At 48.4% G+C, this 26,434-nt stretch overlaps 10 protein-coding genes across 10 annotated transcripts; 5 read left to right on the forward strand and 5 right to left on the reverse strand.

The window, feature by feature from the left end:
* Window positions 1–154: 154 nt before the first annotated feature.
* Window positions 155–1,981, reverse strand: N7537_002619 (RibD family protein; the record flags this gene model as incomplete). The annotated part of the gene is made up of 1 exon (XM_056893677.1): window positions 155–1,981. The coding sequence occupies one exon, from the start codon at window positions 1,979–1,981 to the stop codon at window positions 155–157; it is 1,827 nt and encodes a 608-aa protein (XP_056758672.1).
* Window positions 1,982–2,380: 399 nt separating this feature from the next.
* nic96 (linker nucleoporin NIC96) lies at window positions 2,381–5,807 on the reverse strand (the record flags this gene model as incomplete). Its single annotated transcript, XM_056893678.1, has 5 exons — window positions 2,381–2,707; window positions 2,762–3,495; window positions 3,560–4,541; window positions 4,598–5,264; window positions 5,356–5,807. The coding sequence occupies 5 exons, from the start codon at window positions 5,805–5,807 to the stop codon at window positions 2,381–2,383; spliced, it is 3,162 nt and encodes a 1,053-aa protein (XP_056758673.1).
* Window positions 5,808–6,290: 483 nt separating this feature from the next.
* On the forward strand, window positions 6,291–6,780 carry N7537_002621 (cytochrome c oxidase assembly protein COX16; the record flags this gene model as incomplete). The annotated part of the gene is made up of 2 exons (XM_056893679.1): window positions 6,291–6,614; window positions 6,700–6,780. 2 exons carry the CDS (start codon window positions 6,291–6,293, stop codon window positions 6,778–6,780), a joined length of 405 nt encoding a protein of 134 aa, XP_056758674.1.
* A 1,430-nt stretch (window positions 6,781–8,210) lies between these two features.
* Window positions 8,211–10,621, forward strand: ptpA (uncharacterized protein; the record flags this gene model as incomplete). Its single annotated transcript, XM_056893680.1, has 3 exons — window positions 8,211–8,706; window positions 8,840–9,825; window positions 9,878–10,621. 3 exons carry the CDS (start codon window positions 8,211–8,213, stop codon window positions 10,619–10,621), a joined length of 2,226 nt encoding a protein of 741 aa, XP_056758675.1.
* A 436-nt stretch (window positions 10,622–11,057) lies between these two features.
* On the reverse strand, window positions 11,058–12,786 carry N7537_002623 (F-box domain protein; the record flags this gene model as incomplete). Its single annotated transcript, XM_056893681.1, has 2 exons — window positions 11,058–11,899; window positions 11,949–12,786. The coding sequence occupies 2 exons, from the start codon at window positions 12,784–12,786 to the stop codon at window positions 11,058–11,060; spliced, it is 1,680 nt and encodes a 559-aa protein (XP_056758676.1).
* Window positions 12,787–13,384: 598 nt separating this feature from the next.
* Window positions 13,385–14,006, reverse strand: N7537_002624 (uncharacterized protein; the record flags this gene model as incomplete). Its single annotated transcript, XM_056893682.1, has 2 exons — window positions 13,385–13,445; window positions 13,504–14,006. 2 exons carry the CDS (start codon window positions 14,004–14,006, stop codon window positions 13,385–13,387), a joined length of 564 nt encoding a protein of 187 aa, XP_056758677.1.
* A 632-nt stretch (window positions 14,007–14,638) lies between these two features.
* On the forward strand, window positions 14,639–16,587 carry N7537_002625 (FGGY-family carbohydrate kinase; the record flags this gene model as incomplete). The annotated part of the gene is made up of 3 exons (XM_056893683.1): window positions 14,639–14,851; window positions 14,906–15,466; window positions 15,523–16,587. 3 exons carry the CDS (start codon window positions 14,639–14,641, stop codon window positions 16,585–16,587), a joined length of 1,839 nt encoding a protein of 612 aa, XP_056758678.1.
* A 405-nt stretch (window positions 16,588–16,992) lies between these two features.
* Window positions 16,993–20,625, reverse strand: N7537_002626 (calcium/hydrogen antiporter; the record flags this gene model as incomplete). Its single annotated transcript, XM_056893684.1, has 5 exons — window positions 16,993–17,260; window positions 17,329–17,492; window positions 17,564–18,526; window positions 18,577–20,435; window positions 20,496–20,625. The coding sequence occupies 5 exons, from the start codon at window positions 20,623–20,625 to the stop codon at window positions 16,993–16,995; spliced, it is 3,384 nt and encodes a 1,127-aa protein (XP_056758679.1).
* A 779-nt stretch (window positions 20,626–21,404) lies between these two features.
* N7537_002627 (proteasome regulatory particle base subunit RPT6) lies at window positions 21,405–22,741 on the forward strand (the record flags this gene model as incomplete). The annotated part of the gene is made up of 3 exons (XM_056893685.1): window positions 21,405–21,639; window positions 21,717–22,392; window positions 22,483–22,741. 3 exons carry the CDS (start codon window positions 21,405–21,407, stop codon window positions 22,739–22,741), a joined length of 1,170 nt encoding a protein of 389 aa, XP_056758680.1.
* Window positions 22,742–24,344: 1,603 nt separating this feature from the next.
* N7537_002628 (uncharacterized protein) lies at window positions 24,345–26,255 on the forward strand (the record flags this gene model as incomplete). The annotated part of the gene is made up of 4 exons (XM_056893686.1): window positions 24,345–25,871; window positions 25,943–25,990; window positions 26,040–26,132; window positions 26,202–26,255. The coding sequence occupies 4 exons, from the start codon at window positions 24,345–24,347 to the stop codon at window positions 26,253–26,255; spliced, it is 1,722 nt and encodes a 573-aa protein (XP_056758681.1).
* Window positions 26,256–26,434: the final 179 nt, after the last annotated feature.

Below are 26,434 nucleotides of genomic sequence, written 5' to 3' on the forward strand. Positions count from 1 at the left end.
ATTTCATATATAATTCATTTCTCATTCATATGTGACGCGTTTATTAGCATTTATTAGCATTTATTACGTGTGAATGGGTTCTTTCTATTGTTAATTTTATTTAATTTTTAAATTGAATAAGAATGATCTATAGAAATGACAGACAATAAACCCGTCAATGATTTGTTTCTTCACGAATCTTTCCACACATAATCACATTTTGTCCCAATGGCATCCATTTAACATCTCGAGGATTCAGTGCAGCATTGGGTATACCCTCCTGATCTTGTTTCGAGTCAGGGCTGACATTTACTCCACCACGTCCAAGGTAGGTGGGAGCAACGGTCACAATAATCGAGTCAATGAAACTTGTATACTCTGGATTCAACAATTCACTCAGGACCGTACCACCACCCTCAATCATGACACTTTTAATACCCTCCGATGCCAAGGCACGAAAGACGGCTTCCCAGCGTAATCGCCAGTGTTGATTGTATTCTACAATGCGAAGAAAATCCCCACCGTAGCCTTTGAGCATCACTAGTGTCTGGGGGTTGATTTGAGCCCCTGGAGATAACACAACCCATGGAGCTTTGCCTTTGCCTTCAACCGCAGTACGTAACATCCGGCATTCGGGATGAACAGGCCATCGGCCCATAGGATCGATGATCACTGGTCGTGGTTGCCACATTCTCCCCAGGCCTCCAAATCCACCGGCCCCTTCCAGACGACAGTTCAGACCTGGATTATCGGCAAGAACAGTCCCTACTCCAACAAGAATCGCGTCGTGTCGGGAACGAAGATAATGGGTCATCAATTTGGCCTCCGGTCCAGACAATACCGTCTGCATTCCAGGTTGAAGAGAGATCTTGGAGTCCATGGACGATGCGTATGACAATGTGACATGGGGGAACTCCCGGCGTTCCGAGTGATTGGGAAGATAAGGATGTAAGAAGTCTAGCGAAAATTGGGGGAATGGTAAGGTGTCCGGGGGTAAAGCTGACGAGATCAAGGTTGGTTTTGTTTGGGAGGACACCTCATTGACCCCGTCGGTGCTTTGAGTTTTAACAATACCATGACCCTTTTGGTATTCGTACCCCTCGTGTGCAACCAGATTCACCTCTGGGTTTTGTATACGCCACTTGGCGGAGATGTTGCGCACGTCCGTCACCGTGAAGAATCGCCCCCCAGCCTCCCCAAGCTTATCTAGTTCTTCTTGAAATTTGGTATAGATGGAAGAAGGAAGATATCCCTTCACAGATTCTTTGCGTGCGTACTCCATTAATCCCGAGTTCCGCTTCACTCGGTCGATGTAGTCGAGGTCATGTGAGTGGATGCTGCAACTTCCCGGCGTTCTCGCGATAGTGACGGTCGAATATGCGCCTTCGAACCGCACAACCTTGATTTGAAAGTTACAGATGCCTCCCTCTCGGACTCGCTTTTTGCGAGGTCGCTTTCCCTCTGGCAAGGGCCGAGTTTCAGATGTGCGGTGTGTTGGACGCCGTAAACGGCACATGTAATAGTCGGTGGTGCAATGGCCCTCTTTGCTTGCATTTGATCTTTGTTTGACCCATACATTATCGATAAAAGGCCAATATGTTTCAAACTCTTCGAGACTGATTTCGATCGGGTCCTTGCACTCGAATAGGACCTTGCGTATGCGCGCTAGGTTCGGTGGATTATTGAAAAGGCTGGGGGTAGCCTTGGCATCTTGACTCGTTGATGCGCTGTTGTGAGTGTCTCCGATGGTCGCACTGCGCTGTGTTGACTCGTTCTCGTCACTGTGTAATGCTTGTTTATCAAGGGCACCGGATAGATTGATGGGGGTTGTGGTTTCGGGCAGGTCTTCGTCCGTCACATCTCGTGTATCGTAGGCCCGTTCGATTGCTGGGTCTGTTCCCCAAACCTCTTTCGCCCGCACAGAGACTCCATTGTGCGGGGATCCCGTCTCGCTGCCAGAAGCCTCTAAGCTCAAGACGGATGTGTTGGAGGCATGGTCCATCCTGGGGAAGCGTGGCAGGATACAGTAGCTCCGTATTCCCAGCTATGGCGATGAAATGGCCATTTCACTGGGGAGTTAGCCCCAGATAGACACAGTACACAGAGCAAAGTGACGGAGAAGGGCCTCGGGAATAACTTGGTGGGGCGGAAGCATGAAGGCCCGAGCATAGGTCCACAGGTAAATACACCCCCCAAGTATGTAGTTTATATCGAAATATCAAAGCAATATTATTACCAGGGGAACATAAACTACACATTGCACTAGATTCGGTCTTCGAAACTAAGAACTAAAATAAAAATCATTAAAAGATTGACCATTGCATTCTCTTCGATTGTATTAGAGACACAATTAAGCACAAAAAAAAAGAGTATCTCAAAATCTCAGAATCTCAAATCACATCTAATATGCCCCGATATCCGCTCCAGCACGAGCCAGAGTCTCATAGACTCGTGGCGGCAATTTGTACTTCACCATTCCCGAGAACACCATGAGATCCTTGGCCATGACAAGTAAAGTATCCGCCAATCCCTGACGTACTTCACTGTCGTACATCCCAAAGGTACGCTTTTGGCGTTCATACCCAATACATGTGATGCTCCACATGATGACAGGCCCGACGTTGCGTGAAATGATGGGTGGCAATGACGAGAAAGCCTGGGCTGTGCTTCGAATGTATGACACGGAGCCCTGTGCTTGCAAGGGGAGAATATTCAAAGCGTTGATAGCCTATTACGTTCATTAGTACTTCAATCATTAAAACCACGGGTGGGAGACACTTACATCAAGAGCTGGCGCCCATCTGCCGGCTTCAACTTGGGTCTTTGCTTCCATCATACGTAGCAGCAACCCACAAGCATCACGGTTGACCTGTCGGATTTGCCCATAATACATGATGTCCGAATTGTAAAGACTGATCATGTTCTTGGCCAAGACGCCTGGATCATCCACGGCAGTCAAACTGAGGCTGCTTCCGGCTTCCACTGCCTCTGGCGGACTATCTTGATTTTGGTCGACCCTTGGACGCAGGGGCTGCAGTTTCGGCATGGCGCCGCCTAGCTCAACCGCGATCGCATCTGACAACGCACGGTTTATGATGTCAATAACACGGTCGTAGTTCTCTGCCAAGTGGTACAGAAGCACGGCATCCGTGATCAATCCCTTATCATCCGCCACGGCAGCAGCTTGAACGGTAATGGTCTTCAAGAATTCTTGCTGGTCGACCAGTTTGATCAAATCGAGACGTTGCTCAATGGCTCCCTTGAGGCGAGTGCCGTCCGCACGAATATCACCAAGCAATTTGGCAAAGTCCCTGGTCTCTAAAATGAACTCTCGCAAGGCCTCGTGACAGACCGATGCTTGGGATTTGCCCAGAGCACCTGGAAGGTCTGCGTTGAGACATATTAGTGTGAAGTAATCGATGGCAGCTTCAACAAATCCAGTGCGGAATTCTCGGGTGTATTGGGTTAAGAGATATCCGAAATTGATCTGGGGATATTGCTTGACTGTAAAGGAGACTGCGTAAAGCGTGAACATACAAGGTTAGCAAGATCACAATATCATGGCAGAGAATAAGCTCACGAATTTCTTCACCAGAGGTGTAAAAGTCGGACACGCGCAAAAGGCCATAATAGGACAGGGCGATGGCGAAATGAACAGCAGTGACTGGGGCATGGGTTCCGAGATAATGCACGGCCTGCTCAAACATGCCTCCCAATACCTGCAGTAGGAAATAAGTTCCGTAGCCACCGGGTCCCTCGTTGCCCTTGGTGAAAACTCTTTGGCCAATCTCCTGGATGTCGGTCTGAATATCCTCCAGGCCGAAGACATCACCTGCAACCTCTTCGGCGCGATCGTCCTCCCTCGCAAGGCTGAATTGTAGCCACATCCAGTCCTCGACAGTCTGCTTCACACCATCCAAGCGACGACGCGAGAGATCACAGCGGCCAATGATCTTATAACAGGCCATTCGGTAAGGATCGACTGTATTTTCAGGTGCATTCCGTGAGCGTTGCTGGAATTCGCCATTGATCTTTTGCTGCAAGTCCCGAGGCAGTCTTCTGCTCTGCGCGTAGGTGGTCATGTAGGTCACAAATTTGTGATCTAAGGATCGGAACCCGCTGTCCCGACTCACATATTCAGCTGCCTCAGTCACGAAACCACATCGAAGAAGGTAGAAGATGAGAATCCAGCAGTAGTCTTGGTTCACCATTTGGAGCTCGGTGCCATCAGGTGCCAGATCCTTCCTCGCGGCTTGAAGACGGATGTAGGCGCGAATCTTGTTGATCACAGTTGGAATTCCTCCTAATTGTGCTTCCCGGGGGTTTTTGGCAATGGCGGTTTCTACTTCGTCGAAGAATATGCTCTCAAGGAAACCCCTAGAGCCTTCAAGAATTTGTTTCTTGAGTTCGATTGCTTTGAGAGATTTGGACGATTCTTCAAGGTAATCCTCGGCATACTGTCGCTCCTTCACTGCTCCAGGCTCGGATGGGTTCATGATGTTTGGCTTCTCGTGGACAATTCTTATCAAGGCTTGATACGCATTGAAGAGTTGCCGAGGTACCTGAAAAAATGATTAGCTGCACGAACATCCATGTTGTGGGAGGGGTAGAAACTGACATCACCACCGGCTTGCACTTCAACGTATGAAAACTCATCGAGTACGGGATAGCATTTTCCTTGAAGCCTGGCGAGGTTCAGCTGTTGAACTTTCTCGGCGTAGTGGCCCATCTTCTCCCGTTGGAACCTGAGATCAGGCGAGTGGGCCGTAGTTCCTTCATTTCGCTCTGCTGGGTCTTCAAATATTTGACGGCTTGCCAAGCCGGCGCCAGGTGTGCCAATCACCGACTTCTCGAGACCGGAACGCCCGAATACGCTTCTGCGGGATGCGGTTGAGGGACCGTTGGCTGGGCCAGCTCCGGTTTGCTTAGACTGTCTTGCTGACCGTCCAAAGGCACCCCTGGCGGTGGATTTTAGTCCTCCAGCGCCGATGGCGTCTTTCTGGGATAGCCCGAAGTGGTGGAATATTTTTTGACGTTGGTCTTCCCAGTCCATGTCCACCTTCTCCTCGAGAAAAGCATCGAAGTCCCGCTGAGCTCTGCTGAGACCTTCTGCAATCATGACTTGTCTGCCACGTTGCTGGATATTCCGTAAAAATCTTTGGTTGTCTGGATCGAAGTGGTCGAGTTCCCTCGCTGGGGCTGCTAGAGATGCCTGGGGGTCCATGGACTTGAGGTCGCGCAATGCTTGTCCCGGGGATATGCCGGAAGCCGCAAGAAGATAATGACTATTGATGATATCGCAAAGTTAGGCAAGACTAAAAAAAAAAAAAAAAAAAAAAAAAACAAGCGCGACAAGGTGGTAGAAATGAAACCCACGCTTTGCTGTTCTTGCCGTTTGAGGTATCCTTTTGTCCTGCGGAGCCTAGCTCCCGTGCCTTCCTTCGAATGTCATCCAGGCCTAACTGGAGACTAGGCACATCTTCGAAGTTGTTGTTTTGAATAACCGATGACAATGGTCGCTTTTTCCCACGCTCTAATAGGCTGTTGAAAAACGCAGGTTGTGTTGACTGACTTGCAGGCTGTCCCTGGGCCTGCGGGTTGCTAGCTTGTTGGGTCTGGCCCAAGGTCGAGGTTTGAGCAGGCTGTTGCTGGGCCTGAGATTGACCTCCGAACAGAGACGATGTTTGTGCGCCTTGTGCTCCTGTAGTAGAGAAATTTGCGAAAGGACTTGCTGTCGAATTGTTTGCGCCAAAGAGGCTGTTCGACTGTGGGGTTGTCGAGGCTCCAAGACCACCCCCTCCGAAGAGAGAACCGGTGTTGGAAGCCATGGAGGGCTGGTAGGTTTTAAGGCTTTGTAAAAAAAGAAGGAATGTAAAGAACGATTGCAGCGAAACTAAGGTTCCAATTAGTTCACTTTGATCTGGCGATTAAGCAAACAGATGCTGATCAAAGGGCAAGAAAACTGGATTGCGCACACCAAGCGAGAGCTCTGCTCCGTAACGGCAAAGAATGACCACAAGTAGTGGATTTTCTCGGGCTTCGGATAGTAAAGAACCGAGCTTCAACAGAGCTCTGCCTTTATATCGATAAGGAAACAGCCCGGCGATTAAGAATCGACAGAGGTCAAAAACAAAAAACAATTGAAGAGGCTGTTTGAGAAGCTGTCTAAACAATTCAACCCGGTATTCCGGATCATCTATTGACCGATTGACCGAAATCCTATTGTTCCTTTATCTTTATTTCCAATGAACCTTGAACCTTCCATTCAGTCCTTCAATCAATAATAGCGTTCAATAGATTGATTCACGAATATGCCTGTGTTCCAATCCAAAACCTTTCGTCGGGCAGCTACAGAATCATCGTCCCTCGGTGAACGGCTCGGTGCGTTCTACCGGGCGCGACTTGCTCGACACCCTTTCATTCTCTTCGGACTCCCATTTATGGCCGTTATTGTAGCTGGGTCGTTTGCCCTGACACCTGCTGCTGCCTTGCGATATGAACGGTATGACCGCAAAGTCAAGCAGCTCAGTCAAGATGAAGCATTTGACCTCGGACTCAAGGGTCCTGATGGGGAAGAGGGAATCAAACGCAACCCGCGGAGGAGGATTATAGGCGACGAAAAAGAGGAATACTACGTATGTGTTGTTTAATTGATTTAATTGATTGTGATTTTCTTGCCTGACGTTTGAACTGAACGCTGATTATTGTGCCCACTTACAGAGACTCATGGCCAAAGATCTCGACCAATGGGAGCAGAAGCGAGTAGAGCGATTCAAAGGTGAACCAGATGGAAGGCTGTAACACTTTGAATTCAAATACCCGAGTGCTCTGGCATCCTCAAAACGCGACGGAAACACGTTTTCCTCATGACCTCACCTAGCGTATGAGCTCATTGATGGGGGTACATTACCGCATTACCGTACATTACTATGTGGAGATGAAGGAGGGAATTCGGGGGGAAGGGGGGACATACACTCAAGTATCTGGCGGGCCTTCGCATATAACGTATGCTATGCACCAATATCCCTACATAGGTAGCCACTGGAATTGGTCTCACTCACTTTCTCAGCCTCTCGAAAGTTGTATACAACATGCAATGTATACTTCCGCTTCCCAGATCCTATATGCTGGGCGATTGACTGTGAAATTAGGAAAAGATATCCATGGATATTTCTGTCTCTCTCAAGTCTGTCGCCTCATCTTTTCGCTTGTCATATTGACGTGACCTACAGAAGTGGAACCACTCCACGGTTGGGTCTCTTGGAAACTCGCGGTGAACCGGGGAGTGGGATGAGGTCACTGTTAATACCCACCAGGCTAAAGACAAATTCAACATGAATTTAATTCGGAATACATCGATGTATATATTGGATTGGTATATTGGTATATTCATCCACCGATGGAAGAGATCCTCATCCAATGCTGACTCAGCCATACATAGCCCCAGGGCCCAGCCGGCTGAAGACTACCGTTCTAGTTGGTTTCGCTGTAGATGACAAGTACTATATGTATTGTATATTCATGTGTACGTATGTTTATTGTTTTCTTAGGATACACTATAGATATAGATATATTTTTCACATATACATATACATAGTATATATATATACAGTAAATAAAATACCACCAACTACGTCAGAAGTTGAAGTGAACCCGTGATCCCCCACACAACAACGTCATACCCTTTTCTTCTCGAAGCCCCCAATTTTCTTCTTCGCCCTATTTTCCCTTAACTCAGGGCTCCTCCCAGGGCTGGTTCCAGATTATTAATCATGCAATAACACATACGCCCTCTCTCTGATATCAGACCTGTTCATCCACTATTTGCCATTTTTCATTCCATTGGCCAGTTTTTCTCTTTGGCTGGACCCTGGTCTATTCGCTTCTTGTTGCCCCTCTTTGTCTCTCGCTACGTCAGTTGCGTATATCTCGAGGTCACTTCTATCTGAAGTTTTGCCTACGCTTCCATTCGACACTCTTATTTGAGACACATCGACTTCACCTTTGTGTATTGGATACCATTTATGACCAGCGATTCTGCCACCGTCCTAGGTCTTCGAAGACCCTGATATCTGGTCCGTGAGAGTTGGGAAGCACTTGTCAGTCTGATCCTTGAGAAGCTGCTTGTAATTGTCTGATACGCAATGGCGGGCGTCAATGCCAGGGAAGATTTGAGCTGACCGTGTTTCGACAGACTAGGAACTGGAGTCGTGGAACCCAACCTGCCTGCCATGACAGGCCCCGGACGCTCACCTTCCTCGCCTTGGGTACAAAGTGCTCAAGGTGGACATCACGATGGTGGTGTTACACAGTCCTTCCAGTCTACCATGTCCCCATCAACCACGGGCATGATGTCGAGCGCGGCTTTTACTGAAAGATCAAGTCCCAATTATTTTGGCATGGCTGTGCAAAGCCCCAATCAACAGACCTCCCACCCAGGGCTGTCTATGCAAAAGAATTGGGGCACATTACCCCATCCACAATCTGTGTCGAGTTCAAAATTACCCGTGTTTTCCCAAGAATCAGTATCAGCGGGATTGAAGAATCTATTGAAGTCCGAGCCTGAAACCAGCCGCTTACGCCGAGAATCAGCATTGCATGGGTCTTCCTCTCCCCAGATGACTCCATGGTCAAAATCCTCACCTTCACATCCGGGAAGTTTTTCATATGCACAACCCAGCGAACTGAGGCTTCCGGCTGGCAAGAACTCAGCGCCCATTTCACAAGGTATGACCACTCTTCGATTTGTTTTCCGTTGTGTTTTCTTCTTTCTCCATCTTTGATCCTATAACTCCTGATTTGTTCCACTGTCTATCTTCCACAAATTATATTATATAATGTACTAACATTGCTTCTTCAGGGGCTACTTCCGCTTCACTTCCCTGGGTATCAGCCGAACGCTGCGCCGAACTTCTCGAATCATCTCAGTCAAACACCATGCTATTCGATGTTCGCCCATTTGCTCATTTCAGACAGGCGAATATCAAAGGATCACTCAATTTATGTATCCCCACCACTCTACTCAAGCGTCGATCATTTGATACTCAGAAATTAGAGGGTACTTTCACGGACGATACCGACAAACAGAATTTCGCTCGCTGGAGAAAGTGTGAGGTGATCATTGTGTATGATTCTGCTGCCGCGGATTTGAAGGATGCAGCACCCCTCCTGAACCTGCTCAATAAATTCCAAGCTGAAGACTGGAAGGGAGATGGGTTGATCTTACAAAACGGGTTTCGAGGGTTTTCGGGTCGGTTTCCACATTTGATTCAGCAGCCACAAACGCAAACGACTGAACTATCCTCTAAACGTCCCTCCCCCATGAGAATCAATCTGCAATCTGTTGCTCCTGTCGTGGGTGGTTGTGCCCTACCAGAATCATCATCTGCCATCAATCCATTCTTTGGAAATATTCGACAGAACATGGATCTTCTCGGAGGCGTGGGACAAATTCCTCTGAAACAGCCCGATCAGTTGACCGAAGCGAAGCGACAGCAACTCCCTTCCTGGTTGCGGGGCGCTTCCGATACCAAGGACCAAGGGCAGACTGTCTCGAACAAGTTCCTGGCTTTGGAGAAAACAGAACTGGAACGCATGAAACAGGCTTTGACATACGAGGGACCTTCGGCTGACACCAATGGTGCCCCCAAGAAATATCGCGTTGCGGGGATAGAAAAAGGCACGAAGAATCGTTACAATGATATTTACCCATTCGATCATTCCCGTGTCCGACTTGAGGGAATTCCATCTGGGGCCTGTGATTATGTGAATGCGAATCACATTTCCGCTGAACTTACCAATCGGAAATACATTGCCACTCAGGCTCCCGTTCCTGATACCTTTGATGTGAGTGGTAGCCCTTCGCAATGCTTGTTGTTATGTTACTCACAATATGTAGGACTTTTGGCGTGTGGTGTGGGAGCAAGACGTTAGACTTCTCGTTTCTCTCACTGCAGAGGTTGAGCGAGGACAGGTGAAATGCCACCGATACTGGGAGTCTGGAAAATATGGACCATTCGAGGTAAAGGCCTATTCGGAAAAGCACATCTATATCGAATCCAAGGTCGGACCTACCGATCCCACGGTTGGCAGTCCTAAGGCATCGACCGAACGACCTGATGGCACAAACGAAAATCCAGTCATCACCGTGCGAAACTTTAGTATATGCCATACATCATTCCCCTTCGAGCCGCTTCGGGATATCACCCAGCTCCAATATCCTTACTGGCCCGATTTCGGGACGACGTCTCAGCCTACTCATCTTCTCCATCTGATTGAACAATGTAACAAGGTCATTCGTGCCACCAGCAACCCCAGCTTTAGTAGCCAGCAAGCAGAACCGAAGGGCCTGCGACCAGTACTAGTGCATTGCAGTGCGGGCTGCGGGCGTACCGGGACCTTCTGCACTGTCGATAGTGTCTTGGACATGTTGAAACGGCAACGTGCGCAGGCTGCCGGTGGTGGAGGCCTGTATCAAAACCCCAGCGGATCTTCCGAGTGGATGGGAGATTTTAATCTTGACCTAATTGCGAAGACGGTTGAGGATTTCCGGAGACAAAGACCGAGCATGGTACAGAACCTGAGTCAATTTGCACTCTGCTATGAGAGCGTGCTCGAATGGCTCGCTTCTGAGATGAACTAGAACACGTCCTTAGACTACTCTCTTCTTTTTCTTTTTCTTTTTCTTCTTCTCTTGCTATGATGACGACCCTGGGATACCCCTTTCTGGCCTTGCATTATTCTCAGGGCCATGGTTTTCTTTTGATCTATGTACAATGTCATACAGCTAGTGGTTCTGCATTTTCTGGTGTTTCGGTTTGCTTTGGGGACATGGAAAAATGGACACAGCTAATTTTCTCGGGTCTTATTGTGTAGTCTTGCATGAGACAATGGTAGCGTCCTGGTCTGATGGTACTCAAGAAATCACTCCGTTTCGGTTATAATCTACTGCTTTGGAGAAGGCTCATAACCCCAGATTCGTCTTTGCGATTCAGCAGCCAACCTCATGACTTTAACCACACTCTAAGCAACAGGAGTTTGGTAAAAGTCCAGATGTTCCAAGCTCCTCGTTGGATTTGTTACATACTATTGTCATGTCTCTGGCTCTTGACGGGCTGTTTGCATTTTCCACCGTAACCGATGTTCAGGAACATCACTCCACGATCAGTAATCGCGACCAGCTCGTCTTCCTTTTCAGTGAAATGCAATTGAGAGCAAACGGCCTCTAACTGGAGGATGACTGGTCGCAACTCGATGGTACCTGTAGAGGATTCCCACGATAATGGATAAAATCCGGTGCCATTGTCCTCTATCAATTCCGACGGATTCAATGCCCATACATAAAGTGTTTTCCAGTTAGCGACAGCAACACGAGTTCCACGACGCGAAGTTGCCACCGGAGATCCATGCGAAGTTGTTACTTCTCGGAATCCCCCAAGTTGTGCCATGATCTGCCAGTTGTCGAAACGCCTTCCGCGGTCGAGATTCAAAACATGAGTACACCGCGAGCCAGTATATGATTCGGACTTCAGGATACATGCCACAGTCCATTTTTCCACGCGATGGGTGGCAATTCCGAAGGCGAGGTACTGCCAATGACACTGTTCTCCCTGGGTTATATCGCCGAGCTCATGGATACCGAAAAATGGTATTCCAATTGAGAATTGAAGCGATAGGGAAGGCGAAAACTGCACGGTGCATCCATTCTTATTAACATGCGGCTTTGGTTCGCCTGGGCGGCCAGAAAGGCGATCAAGTCTCTGAAAGGCACCGTAGATGTTTTGAGCTCGGTAATGGTAGAGCAACTGAAATCCTCGATCATTGAATGCCAACCTCATCGCAGGGCCTATTCTCCGAGAAGAACGGACATCTGGGTCTTGATCGTTGGAGCTGGTCAAAACGTAAGCCTCAAAAGCGGCACCTAGAGATGTCAGAAACCAGCTTCAATTTGACAGAAGAACGAAACGAACGAATAATGTCACAGGAGTTGTCTCCCTTGCTTCCTTCCATAACGCCTTCGCTCAAATCATCTTTATTCTCCCCGTTCTCGTCGTCGTAGAGCTGGGTATAAAGAACGACCTCATGATCAAAGGGATCGAGCGTGTTTTGCCATGATATTGCAAATTTGCCGTTGGCAACAGACAAAGCCAGTGGCCTATAATCTCGGCATTCGGGAAAGTCATACATTCGAATGATGTTTGCCCGGGGATTCAAGTGATGGTGGGCCAGGTGTATACTCCCGTTGAGGCGAGACTCCAGAGCGTGTTTGACAAATGGATGGTCTGTATCCAGCTCTTGATCTAAAAATGGTTTGAATCGGTGCAACACATAGACTCCGCCGTTTTCATCAAAGGCAGTCTGGATGATCTCGACCTCCCCGATATTCTGTCCTGGGGATTTCAATTGGACTTCAGTTCGGTCTCCATCGCTCATGTCGACCAGGTGGACAGTACTGTGGCCTTTGAAGACGAGCAGTACTCGAGTGCCATCTTCTGATGCTGCAATTGTCGATGCATGGTAGTCAATCACTCTATCTTGATACTCATAGGTGGGATTGGCGTAATGTTCTGCGCCATCTAATTGTTCGTAAGACCGTCTCATTAACTCGCCAAACAGATGTCTGGTCTGATGGGCATCAATGGTGTCGTTCCAACCAGGAGTATTATGTAGCTGGTGAATGATGACTTCTCGGGTGCTGGACGCGATCTCATAAAGCCTGCGGCTTGAAAAGGCTGCTTGGAAGTAGGCTGGTGTGTCGCAGTTCCGAAGAACCAGTTGTATCAGCTCTGTGGGAAGTTGAAGTAGCATCTTCGTGGTAATCTGTGCCAGATCTAATATGGGGGTTTAGCATAGATTTATAGAACTTTGTGATGGCCAGGTGCACAGACTTTTTGCTGCCTCGTGGGTCTAGGTAGCAACGCTGGATTTGGGACGGACCAGGCAGAAAGAGAGAAAGTGGTTAAGTTGGGGAAAGACAACAATATATATATATTTAAGGTAGCAGCGGTTTCACCGATTTCACCGGTTTCAGCTTTGTGTTTGCCCATTTACATGGAGTCCACATGTTCATACTTCTGTCCAGGGCGATGTTTTGACGTTGCTCTCCGCCTTGTCGCTATATATACTTTGTATACTACACACCATACACTGCATAATTCATTCATGCAGGTACGCCAACTACGGGTACTATATACAAGAACCAGTTCCTAGACTTGTTCCCAGCTGAAAGTGGTTGTAAAGCAGAATATCCGGATAGGTCCATCGTTTTTGGATGGACTCCTAGTTGGCATTGTATGTCCCCGCAAATACACCGGGCATCTTCAAGGGAGTAACCGCAAAGCATAGTTCCAACCCAAGTATTATTTCGATATAGATAATATAATGCAAAGTCGAAGATCAATGTCATTCATTCTCCGCCACCTCCGGACATGGTGATGAAAGTGATGATCAGAAGAACCCACCAGTACCTAGATTATCTATTAGCACACGAAAGAAATGACACACACACACCTATCCAAAACCTACTTCTGGAAAAGAGACTTTTCTTCGGGTTGCTCTGGGTTTTGACCATCGGGCCCAACAACCACTGGCCTGTTCAGGTGAGGCTGAGTCCCGGATTCATTCGAGACGAGATCAATTCGAGGGCCAGTTGAGCCCTGAGCATTAGTGGACGATGCAGACAGGGAGACAGTGTAGACTTCGTTGGCTGGACCGAGGTGAAGGCGAAATGTTGGTTGTTCACTGGCCGTTAAAGATGACAACGACACGAGACTGCCGACCCATTGTTTTTTGTTTGTGGGAGTTGAAGTGTAGAGGCCAACACGCACTAGACTATCGCCCTGGTCATCCTTTGGGGGGTGATATGAGACCACGTCCGATGCCAATGAGGCCGGGTCGTAGGAAATGCGCGCGAGGACGGACGGTTGTGGCGAATCCAAGGGCCAACACAGGATGTCGGTCGAGAGAGAGGCATTGGCGACAGATATTAGGAGTGAGATAGCACCGAGAATGGTGGGTAGGAACCGCATGATGAAGATGATAATTATAGTGAGGAGACCAGCTGAGATGTCAATATGTCAAATCAGTGTAGAAGAAAGTTGGTCCGAGCTCCCGCACGATTACATACATGTAAGTTAACCAGTTCTGTACTTGTACTTACCTATATGTATTTATCTTATGATATTATGATACTTGTTATTAGATTATTTGAAATTCAAAGTTACCAATTAAATATATTGGATATGTACTCCGTATTGATGTACACATTCTTGTAAAAACCGAAAGCAACATCATTTATACATTGTACTTTACTTACCCTTGTATGGTACATAAAAGTACCTCAACCACCGTACTAAAATGACTGAGACACCAAGTATCGGTAAAGTACAAAGGTGTGCCTCGAAGGTACCGGCTAGCACTGCTCCGTCAGGGCTGGGGCAAACTAAATATTGTCATACCTTTATTCTCCTTTCGCAGAGTTTCACTTTCAATTCTCTGAAATACATCTCTCAATCTCAATATATACAGAGATTAACAGTAAGTCTGCTTCAACCAGCCTATATTTGGTGGTTTTACGTCGCGCTAATATATGGTCCAGTAGCAATCTATAGCTCCACAGCTGTCAATTTGATTAAAAGAGCTACCCCCCCCCCACGGCAACATGGCCTCACTGCCCTACCGTCGTGCCTCCATCCAGAGCTCCCGGAAAGCATCAAGTGACCCTCGGGAGGATCTGGCAGTTCATCTCGACCACTATATTGGCATTGATGTCGGAACTGGTAGTGCCCGTGCCTGTATCATTGACGCCAAAGGTGATATTGTGGGGTTGGCATCAGAAAACATTGGTCTTTGGCAACCAGAACACGGTTACTATGTGGGTAAATCCGCAAGAAATTTGCGTGCCAAATCAGTCTTACCTAGCCTCTAGGAACAATCTACCTCCAATATCTGGCATTGCATTTGTGTCGCGGTTCAGCGCGCTATTAGCCAGCACAATATCAACCCTGACACGGTCCGAGGTATCGGGTTTGATGCCACTTGCTCCCTGTCGGTTTTCTCCAATGATACCGACGAGCCGATCTCTGTAACAGGCCCGAACTTCGATTCGGACCGCAACGTGATCTTGTGGCTGGATCACCGTCCGGTTGAGGAAGCCGCGAAAATCAATGCTACCAACCACAACTTGCTCCGCTATGTCGGCGGAAAGATGTCCATTGAGATGGAGATCCCCAAGGTTCTTTGGCTCAAAAACCACATGCCCAAGGAGCTCTTTGACAAATGCAAGTTCTATGACCTGGGGGATGCCCTTACGCACATTGCTACGGGCAACGAAAAGCGAAGCTTCTGCAGCGTAGTCTGTAAGCAGGGATACGTGCCTGTTGGTGTCGATGGGAGCGTCAAGGGATGGCAAGAAGATTTCTTGCAGGACATTGGTCTGGGTGACCTGACCGAAGATAACTTCAAGCGCATGGGCGGAGTCGACGGGGTGGTGAGCCTTTCCCTAATTAAAAATGACGCAGTTGACTGACCTTTGCTGCCACACAGAACGGTGATTATTTGAGCGCTGGTGAATTGGTTGGTACGCTCTGCGATAAGGCAGCAGCCGAGCTTGGCCTGCCGGTTGGTATTGCCATTGGCAGTGGTGTGATCGACGCTTACGCTGGCTGGATCGGTACCGTTGGATCCAAGGTCGATCTAGGCGCAGGTCAATCTAGCGCAGATGTCCCCAAACTTGATAGATCAGAGGCTTTCTCTCGTCTTGCGGCTGTCGCGGGAACTTCGACCTGTCACCTTGCCATGTCACCAGACCCGGTTTTTGTTGATGGTGTTTGGGGTCCATATCGGGATACCATCCTTCCTGGATACTGGATGGCCGAGGGCGGACAATCTGCTACAGGGGAATTACTCAAGCATGTAATTGAGACCCACCCGGCATTCAACCAGGCTACTTCGATTGCCGAGTCATACCATGTCAACATCTACGAATATCTGAACGAGCATCTCAAAGAGATGGCCCATGGCCAAGGAGCCCCATGTGTATCTTATCTCGGGCGCCACTTTTTTTTCTATGGTGATCTATGGGGCAACCGCTCTCCCATTGCTGATCCCAATATGACTGGATCCATCTTTGGCCTAACTAGTGACAAATCTGTGGATGGTCTCGCCATTTACTACTACGCCACCATGGAGTTCATTGCGTTACAAACCAAGCAGATTGTAGAGACAATGAACAAGGCAGGCCACCGCATCACCTCGGTGTTCATGTCGGGCTCCCAATGCCAGAATGACATCTTGGTCCATCTCGTTGCATCTGCCTGCAACATGCCTGTGTTGATTCCTCGGTACATTCATGCTGCAGTATGTCACGGTGCTGCTATGCTCGGCGCCAAGGCTGCAAGCGCTGATTCCCAGGGCAAAACTGAAGATCTGTGGGATATCATGGATCGGATGAGCAAGCCTGGCAAGAAGGTGTTGCCGACAGAAGATAAGAACGAGAAAGCCCTACTTGGTGTTAAGTACGAGGTCTTTCTGGAACAGTGCTTCAAGCAACAGAAATACCGTGGGATGGTGGATGACGCTGTGGGGGCCTGGAAGTCCAAGTCCACCTAATATTTGATATGATGATCACGACGATTTTTCTTTTCTTCAATCACCAAAAAAAAAAAAAAAGGATATGGGATATGGGTGCTGAAATTTGAGTCACCATCTATATATCATCTTGTTCGGGCATATTTGGCATCAGTGATTACCGCATAATAAAGAGTACGAGAAATGAAGCTCAGATAACAATTCCAAACCCATAATTATTGCGAAATCATGCTCATGCCTAATGCATTAAGCTATAGAGCTTAGGTCACCAGGAAAGCCAAGAAAATAAGTCACACTATAAACGTCAAGCATATAAACAAAATTCCGAAAAGCAAAAGAAGCTCGCTATGCAACATTCATTCAGACAAGTCAATGAATGGCTTGTGCCGAAAAAGACATTATCACCAGTGAATATGTGCACTTTGTCTAGTAGGCCACCCCGCCTCTTGTTCGGCCGACAGTGTAGAACTTGTCAGAACTGCTGGCACCACCTATGGCCAGGGTATCAAAGCGATCCACGCCCATGCTGTCCATGTTCACATAGCCCGACATATGGAAGCCAAGCACAACAACGAGGTAGGTGAGTACAAGGATGGATCCCTTAAAATAGTTGCTCTTTCCTTCGCCATATACATGCGAGAGAAGGAAAACGCACAGAATAACGGTAATCATATCCCACTGGGGGAATATCAGGCTGTTTGAGATAGTTTGTTAGCCATAGCATTTTGATTGGAGATAGAGTGAACAAAAAATAGATCATACTTGAATGAGTGGCTGGCAAGTTCGGACGGGTCCAGCGAGCGGCCATAGAAAGCGCTGAAGAATACTACAGCGGGAATCTGTAACAGACAAACCTGCAGTGCGTAGGCAGATCCGATTTCCATAGACAATGCAATGTTGCCGTTCATGGCGAATGAGATGGCGTTCTATTGGGTGTGTTAGTTAACAATGTAAAATGAAAAACGGCCTCAGATAAAGCCTTTCATATCCAACGTACCAGGAACTCCGTCGTGTTTGGCACCAACGCGAAAAGAGTAATACCGAGGAATTTCTCATCAATATCCACGCTTTCTAGCACAACATCAACCGTGTTGACAAGAATCTCAGCAATCACCGCATAGAGGACTGTTGCCCCAAGGAGAATGACTGAGCTTTTAACTTTGCTCCAATTGGGTGCATCATGTCCTCCGCTAGCATTAGTGGGTTCCACACTCAACCCAAGATCTTCAAGCTCTTCTCCAGCGGTATTTCGTGGTCGCTCTGGAGCAGGGCGGCTAGCTTGACGAACGGAAGCTTGATGGTGTTGGACATTGGACTTGCGACTTCGAGCCGCATCCCGAGCGGCCACTGTTGCTGCTGTTGCAGCCACTTCTGTGAATTGACGTACCAAACGCTCGTTGTCTTCTTTGGCCATACTATGGACAGACTTCGGCATGGGGGCACCGTCCTCGCCACTAGAATTGGGGGGCACCAGGTGTGGGAAGTTGCTTCTGAGGTCTGCGGTAGATTCACTTCCATCACCTTCCCAATTGCCCGAGCCATTGTCTTCCAAGCCAAAATGCTTTAATGACTGGCCTAGGATTCGCTTATAAAGCTGAGATTCGCGGATCGAATCTTTGGGCCCAGAGGCAGCACCGGAGGCCTCGGGTTGACCATTTGGGAACAGCAGGTGGCGCGGTTCGTAGAATGAATCTTGCGCAGATTGGGTGACATGGGCCTGGGAATTCTTCTTTTCTTCCATCTCCGATGCCCAGATGAGAGCAGCATGGGTCCTAAGAGTAAACCATAAGCCGATGCCGTATGAAAGGAACAAGAAAACAGCGGCGATCCATGCATATGGCTGTACCGCCTTTTGGAAGAATTGGTCATCGACAGCCGCTGTTTGTGAGAAATAACAGCGACGGCAATCGCGAGTCTCCGGATCGAGGGAACTGACACACGAGTGGCAGTTCAGCTCATGCTATGCACCAGTCAGTTTGGATTCGTTTGCGAAGAAAGGGTGAAACTTACACTGCCATAAACCTGATAGAAGAGAGTGGGACCAAAAGCAGCAATCACCGCAAATAATAACATCGTCGAGGTCACACCAGCTGATTTTACATTGAACCGCTGAGTCTTGCGTTTGAGTGCACCGAAACACATGGACAAGCCAGGGAGAAACAGAATGCCAACAAAGATACTACCGATGATGCTCCCCTCGACAAGCTGAGCCTTCCCCTCAGTTAGAGCGACACAGTAGAGGTATACTTCTACAATGGTTGAGAAGAAAGCATTGATGGCAGCACCCAAGCCCATGGAGGATTGAGCGGATATCGAGGCAACGGCTTGCCCAATGAAATAGGCCAGAGGAATGATAGAGAGCAGAGCGAGAGGGAAGATTAAGGCCGGATGTGTGAGCCAGTTCTGCAAGCCCAAGAATTTGCCCAAAACATGATAGTCGAAAATCACAAACACAACCACGCCAAGAAGGTTGATCAGAAAGATGTTCGTTCCATCGAGAGTGTACTTCCAGTATCTCGTTCCCGCAGCTCTGTAGGTGCAAAGAAGGATGGAAGACGAAGATGTGGTTGTGGTCGATCTAGCATATCTGGAATCGGAATGGAAGGACAGTGCTAGAGGATGTCTGCGTAAATGGCTCACCAGTGTAATCGTCACACGGCCCATGGGAATCCAAAACACCAAGAGCCAGCAGACGAGCGATACCATAAGCATCAGCGGGCCGACTAAGAAGTAGAAGAACACGAAGAAGACGACACGACCTAAGGTCCATTCGCCCCGCCCAAAAAGGCGACGTTTGGATTGAGCTAGCTGAGAAGAGTCTTCGCGTTGTCCACGCTGGGGCCGCCCGAGAAGGCTATCTTGCTCACCGGCTGAATCAACACTGTTCCTTCGTCTACCAACCAAGGACCGATCTCTGCGAGGCCCGAAGAAAAGACGACCATGTTCCAGGTCGCCATTTTGCCATTGCTCATATTCGCTGATACTACGTCCCTCGCCCTCATCTTCTTCGGCATAGTTCTCATCAGTCTCCAAAAGAACATATGAACCGAACGGATACAACAGATATCGTGAAAGACCTGCAAATACTCTTCCGTATGCCACAGCACTCGATGAGTAGGAAAAGAAAAAGCATGCAACTGCGGCCAAGAGAGCAAAAAGGGCAAGCCACCATCCAAAGAACAAGGACCATAGTAGGTTCGTCAAAAAGAGCATGGGACTGACATAGCCTCCCGGGGATGAGTGAATATCACCCTCAGCCGTCTTCTCTACCGAGCGGCTCTTCTTGTACAGCGCAGGCTTCCAGATCCTAATACCAAACGGATGTGTCTCGTTGATGGCCTGTTGACGATCTTTGAGTGTGAAGCTCTCAGCATCACTGGCTGTGTCTTCATCGTCTTCCACGCTATCCTCCTCGTCGTTCTCACTCTCCTCTCCGCTGCCATGTCCGGCCTGTTTCGAAGAAGGGAAGGCTTCTTCAATATCCATACCCGGTTCAGGCAAGCCTGTTTCGTCTGCATTGTAACCCTCCGAATCGGCTCTGACCAAGGTTCTGGGACGAGTGCTGGGACGTCGTCTCAATGTCGAGCTTTGTGTTCGTAGTGGACGAATCCTAGGAGATTGTTGCGTGTTCGCACCTTGCTTCATTGTCATATATTGTTTGACCTCATTGACATCATCGTCTGTCGAAAACCCTTGCCCCTTGTGGGGGATTTGACGCTTGGAAGACATGCGGCGCGATACCGAGGGCTTTCGGGGCTTATCAGGGACATCGGACGATTGGGTTGTAAATGCGCGATTCGAATTCTCCTCTTGGACATCATCATGGGGTTCGGGATTGGTCGCTTCGAGGGAAGGTGAATCGAGTGTACCTGCAATTTTGGGTCAGCGCAAGCCGTCATTGTCGTAGGTTACACCAAAGGTAAGCTCACCGTATGTTCTCCGCGCAGCTGTAGATGATACGATTGGAGGTACTTGTCTAGAAGTCGGAGTTTCCCTTCCCGCCACCGCAGATGGCTGCGTGGACTCGGGAGAGTCAGGGTTTCCTTTATCACCAGCCATGACCCAGTGATTTGACAAGCAGACAGTGATCCTTGGAAGTAGAAGAAACAAGGAAGAGATAGAATCTGAATGACACGGGGCTTCCTCCCTGTTTTATGCTGTCTTTGTTGTCCCCCAAAGAAAGAGAGGGAAAAAAAAGTCAAAGCGATAAGACGGAAGTTCCCAGGGACATTATTGAACCAAATAGATCTAGGAGAAACACAGATATCGAAAATGTCAATGAAAGTTTCATTAGCTGAGATGCATATAGATCATTGCAGGTCCATGTAGGACGAGACTCGTGGAAAAGGGTATGTCAAAGGGGAGAAATGGCTCTTTGACCGTTGCCTTTTGTCCCGTACTTTCGCGCATTGCAGATGACCGGATCATCAGCCCACCTGGGCAGCTCCAGGCGGACCAATCAAAGTCCACAGCTGACTCATTGGGGTGGGGAGCTCCCGAAGTCTCATCCATGGAAACACAAAGACATATGTTTGACTGGTTTGCTTTAATTAAGGAGCCTAGTGTTTAAGGCCAGAATTATTTTTTTCTTAGTCAGCTCAACTAAACGGGCGGGCACCGGACCTGAGCTTCACGTACAGCTGGAACTACTCTGCTCGCCAAACCCCAGCTTCAACTTCTCCGTTTCTGCTCCCGAGTTACATCCCTCCCCGACAAATTCTCGATATACCATCTTCTGAGCAGAAAGATCAAGTCTTTTTTTTCCTTTACCGCATCTGTGTTCTGTGGAAGACAGACAGCCCTTGAGTCTTCATAGCGTCATCACCCCATTCGCCATCATGGCTCTGGACAACTACTATCGCAATAAAATCGAGGGCATGAAGCTCGAGATTATTCAAGGTCAGGCCGTTCTACGACGATTAGAAGCGCAGCGCAATGACTACAACTCGAGGGTCCGTCTACTGCGCGAAGAGCTTGGCTTGTTGCAACAACCCGGCTCCTATGTTGGCGAGGTGGTGAAGGTGATGAGCACCAAGAAGGTTCTGGTGAAGGTACACCCAGAAGGAAAATACGGTAGGCTTCATTCATTCCAATCGTCTTGGCTTTTGATGACCAGGCTCATGTTAACGCTATGGTTTCCTTGGTCGCAGTGGTGGATATCTCCGATGGTGTGGACATTAGCAAACTCGTTGTGGGAAAGCGAGTCGCTCTCCTGTCTGACTCTTACAAGTTGGAGAAGATGTTGCCGTCCTCGGTCGATCCTCTGGTTGCACTCATGATGGTCGAGAAGGTCCCCGACAGCACTTACGATATGATTGGCGGTCTAGACCAACAAATCAAGGAAATCAAGGAAGTGATCGAGCTTGGCCTTAAGCACCCCGAGCTGTTTGAATCTCTGGGTATTGCACAGCCGAAGGGTGTCTTGCTTTACGGCCCACCCGGAACTGGCAAGACCCTGCTTGCTCGAGCAGCCGCTCACCATACCGACTGCCGATTCATCCGAGTGAGTGGTTCAGAACTGGTGCAGAAATACATCGGTGAGGGTAGTCGGATGGTGCGTGAGCTTTTCGTCATGGCACGAGAGCACGCACCAAGTATCATCTTCATGGATGAAATTGACAGCATTGGATCAAGCCGGATAGATTCATCAGGAGGTGGTGACTCGGAGGTGCAACGTACCATGCTGGAGTTGTTGAATCAGCTGGACGGCTTCGAGCCAACGAAGAACATTAAGATTATCATGGCGACAAATCGACTGGATATTCTGGACCCGGCCCTTCTTCGGCCTGGGCGAATTGACCGAAAGATCGAATTCCCCCCTCCATCGTCAGTCTACCCCCTTTGCCCCCTGTTATTCATGTATTCTTCTTTTTTTTTTCTCTTGCGTACGATGTTAACTTTACTTTTCTTTTGTAGGGTCGAAGCTCGTGCCGACATCTTGCGGATCCACTCTCGGTCGATGAATCTGACCCGTGGGATCAACCTGACCAAGATTGCCGAGAAGATGAACGGGTGTTCTGGAGCCGAGCTGAAGGGTGTCTGCACGGAGGCAGGCATGTATGCACTCCGCGAGCGTCGGGTTCATGTCACACAAGAAGACTTTGATCTGGCCACTGCCAAGATTCTCAACAAGCACGATGACAAGGAGGTGGCCGTGTCGAAGCTGTGGAAGTAGAGGCCTCTCGAAAGCGGGGGGGGATCCCGGGGGCTTGGGGAACGATCGACGACATTGTATCACTAGTTCTAATCCTACCCTGATAATTCTCACCCCAAGTGAATGCATAGTTGTGCGACGTGTCTGGATTCAACCCATTTTGGGTGATGTGTAGGGGGTGTAACTATTCCTTGGCAACCTCTTTGGGGCGACTGCCTGGCCTCGGTGCATACTCTCCGTCCACATACATGTAGTAGATCAGCCATCTATCTTATACTGGATGTGGGATCGGTCTGACGTGTAAAGAGACCCAAAAAGAAGATCTATGTAACGTGATATTTTTTGGGGGGTGGGGGGTTTTTTTTTCTCAATTGGCGAAGAAAAATGAGAGTCTGCATCACAGGTCTTGGCAGCTTCAGCTTATCTCGAATGCCACATCAAATGCGGTTACTTTGTACTAGTACGGAGTAGGTAGCACATATTTACAAAGCAGCTCCTCGAGTGAAGGCTTGGCATGATGTTGCGGACCGTGTAGATCAGAGATGTCTCAATTGGCCTTGGCGCGGAATTCAGGGATCTCTTAACTATTGTCTTGGCGGGTCTTTTTTAAAAAAAAATACAAAAGGATCTCCGAGAATGTACGGAGTAGACTATATCTTCTATATCTGGATTGGGAATGTATGAATATAAATATGTCTATGTTGAAGAGTTGCCCAGGTATGAATGTTTATGTTTTAAGAGTGGAATATATCTAATATATCTAATATATCTAATATCGACTATTAACCCCATTGGACACATATTTCTCCCCTTGTCAGTTTAGACTGACGCGGACTTGCGCGTGACCAGCGGATCATTTCCCAACGTCCCTGGACTAGCGCCAAATGTACTGGGGACTGTGGAGGTACCTGATCCCCTTCCCAGATACCGGATCCACTTAGGTTCACCCCATACTTTGGGGAAGTATCCCAAGTATTTCCAAGGTAACTTGTACTTGTAACTCTCTCCCTTGCGCGGCCAAGACATAATTATATACGATTAGCATTGAAAATCATATAATATATAATATGGGAGATGTAGATTTATGAAGTGAGATTGAGATTGCACTATTGTACTATGTATTGTACATATCCCATGTTATATACATAAGGAGTACGGAGTAACGGAACGGAGTACATGAAGCTGAATTTGGCGCTGACCGTCATTTACTTGACCGAGAGTCCATTTACGGGTTGGTTCCAGTGTTATCTTATTTCATTTACTCAATCAAATTAGACTATAACATAACAATACTAGTTGCCTAGTTAAGGTATAAAAATATTATATAATCGGATATGTCTAGAAATGGAATCTTCCTATCCCCACAACTACAACTCCACAGCTCCATTGGTTCTATACTTATATCTCTAATGTACTTGTCCCTTTTTTTTTTCCGTTTTTCTTTTTTTCCTTTAAATCTCTGACTCAGGAATGATCAGACATTTCCAATTGTATTTATCCGAGTCCCCTGTTCATTTCAACTATTTCATTATTTCATTTCCCTTCCCCCCAACTCTCTTTTCCCTATACTTTCCCAACTTTAACTTCGAATATCCATTCCCTGGCTCTGTAAATCTACCGGACTATGTCCGACCTGTGGTCTTCTATAGCCTTTGCCATTGACCCTAAGAGAACCGAAGCCATGCCTGCCGTTCTACAATCCACAATCAATCTCCTGGAAAGTGAGCTGGTCAAAGCCCGCGCGGCCCTCCGGGATATTCAACCTAATGCCTCACCCTTTGGATTCCGGGGTGATGATATCGCCGTAGGCGCTATGGCAGCTTACAGACAGGACCTCATCGGCCGCGCCCCCGATTTTTACGGGTCTCGCCGCTTGACGCTGAAGGAACTCGGCCTGGTGCCCGTCGTGCGCGAACTACCCGAACGGGTGGTATCAGATGTGCAATCTATAGCACCCACGCCCCCTCACCGAACGGGACTAGAGGATATCCTGAGCAATAGCTTGATCCTCGACCGGATGGCACCATATCTATCAGTCTCCTCCTTGATGACGTTGAGCTCAACTTCACACCGCCTACACACCATCATCACTCGGACGCCATATATATTTCGGCATCTAGATCTGTCTCGCTGCCGGGGCGCCGAACTTCCTACAATAACACAGGCGGAGAACGACTCCCAAACAGAGGACGAGATCTACTCCGCCCCATTGAAGCGTATTTTTACAAGTCTTGAGCGCAGAGGTATACTGCAAGATGTGCGCACTCTCATCTTGGACGGAGTTTCGGTGCCAGCTGAGCTGGTGGCCGATATCATTTTGACGGATCGCTTTAACGTCAATATCTTGTCGATTCGCGAATGTCGCCATCTTAACGAACGCAAGCTCATGCAGGTCATTCAGCATGCCGTTCGGCCTACACGCCCTGCGGGTACACCGCGAGTAAAGGGTATCTATCATTTCTCGCCCGTGCACATGGGCCCTCGGGCAGTGGCACGACCCCGATATCGAGATTGGTGGGGAACTCGTGTGGGGACTTCGCGGACACTCAGCGAAACCCCGTCTAACTCTGATCAGGAGGACGGAACCTTCGCGAAATCATCGGTAGAGCAGCAAAACGAGTGGTATAGCGCATCGGGGAAGCTTTTCAAGCACAATCCCGAGGAAGGCTGGGCCCAGGTGCTTAAGAAGTGCGAGGGAGTCATTGCCTTCGATGCTGCTCTTTGTCGTGGCCCGAGACATGATCCCAATCTATACAGTTCGACCACGGAGGATGGCACCCCAGCTGAGGTTCCGTTGCTCGCACCTGCCGTGGCGACCATCGCCCTCGGGCCCCGTGGATGTGACGGATGCCACAGTTCCCCCGAAGGACCGGCTATTTGGGGCCAGTCCCCAGAGATTCAATTTCCGATGCTTAGCCCCCCGCCATTGCATTCATCTAGCGTTGCAGCGGCGAAACGGCCCGAGCTAATCCCAGGCGAGCATCCGATCCTCATTGCCCGCTGCGCGGACTGCCTCACCAACTGTTGGTGCCATCGGTGCAATAAATGGTTCTGTGGAAACTGTCTACCAAACCCACAGCCTGTCCGAGTAAGCTTGTCCCCGCATCAGACTGCAGTCCACGCCAGTGCTGCCGAACTGCAAGAACGTGAGGTATGTTGAAATAGAATCTCTGATTGAATCTGCGCCACCAACCGTCCATATCACTGATCCTTGTCGTGCAGAGGTTGGAGCGAGGTGTAAGCAAAGACTGCTGGGAATGTGGCCCAACTGTGAGTAACTCCCCGGCTTTAGGGCATCATTGCTTTCTAACCCTAGTAGTGTGCTTCCTGTAAACTAGAATGCCAGCACACATGCCAAGGTTGTCAGGGTGATTATTGCATTCAGCATAACGAAGGATGCTCGAAGACACTGGTACGTGTTGTCTTTTACTAATCTAAGTCCCCATGATTGAATGAGAGCGTATACTAACCTATCCCGCAGTGTGACTGGTGCAATACCAGTGCTCGCGGCCGAATGCGTGGCGACTTCTATTGAATTGGGTCCAATTTTCTTTTTATTGGTCATCGACTTCAATTCTCGCATGCATGGATATGTAATTAAGTTGATTTTAAAGCGAAGTATCAAGCGTGGAGCCTTCCAGAATTGAAATTCTTATCTCTTATCGGCTATACAGACCGCAATAGCGGCAGATGCAGCAACATCAAGATTCTGTC

The sequence above is a fragment of the Penicillium hordei genome, assembly GCF_028827395.1.
Source record: "Penicillium hordei strain IBT 12815 chromosome Unknown utg000001l_segment0_segment0, whole genome shotgun sequence".
In the NCBI taxonomy this organism is placed as follows: Eukaryota; Fungi; Ascomycota; class Eurotiomycetes; order Eurotiales; family Aspergillaceae; genus Penicillium; species Penicillium hordei.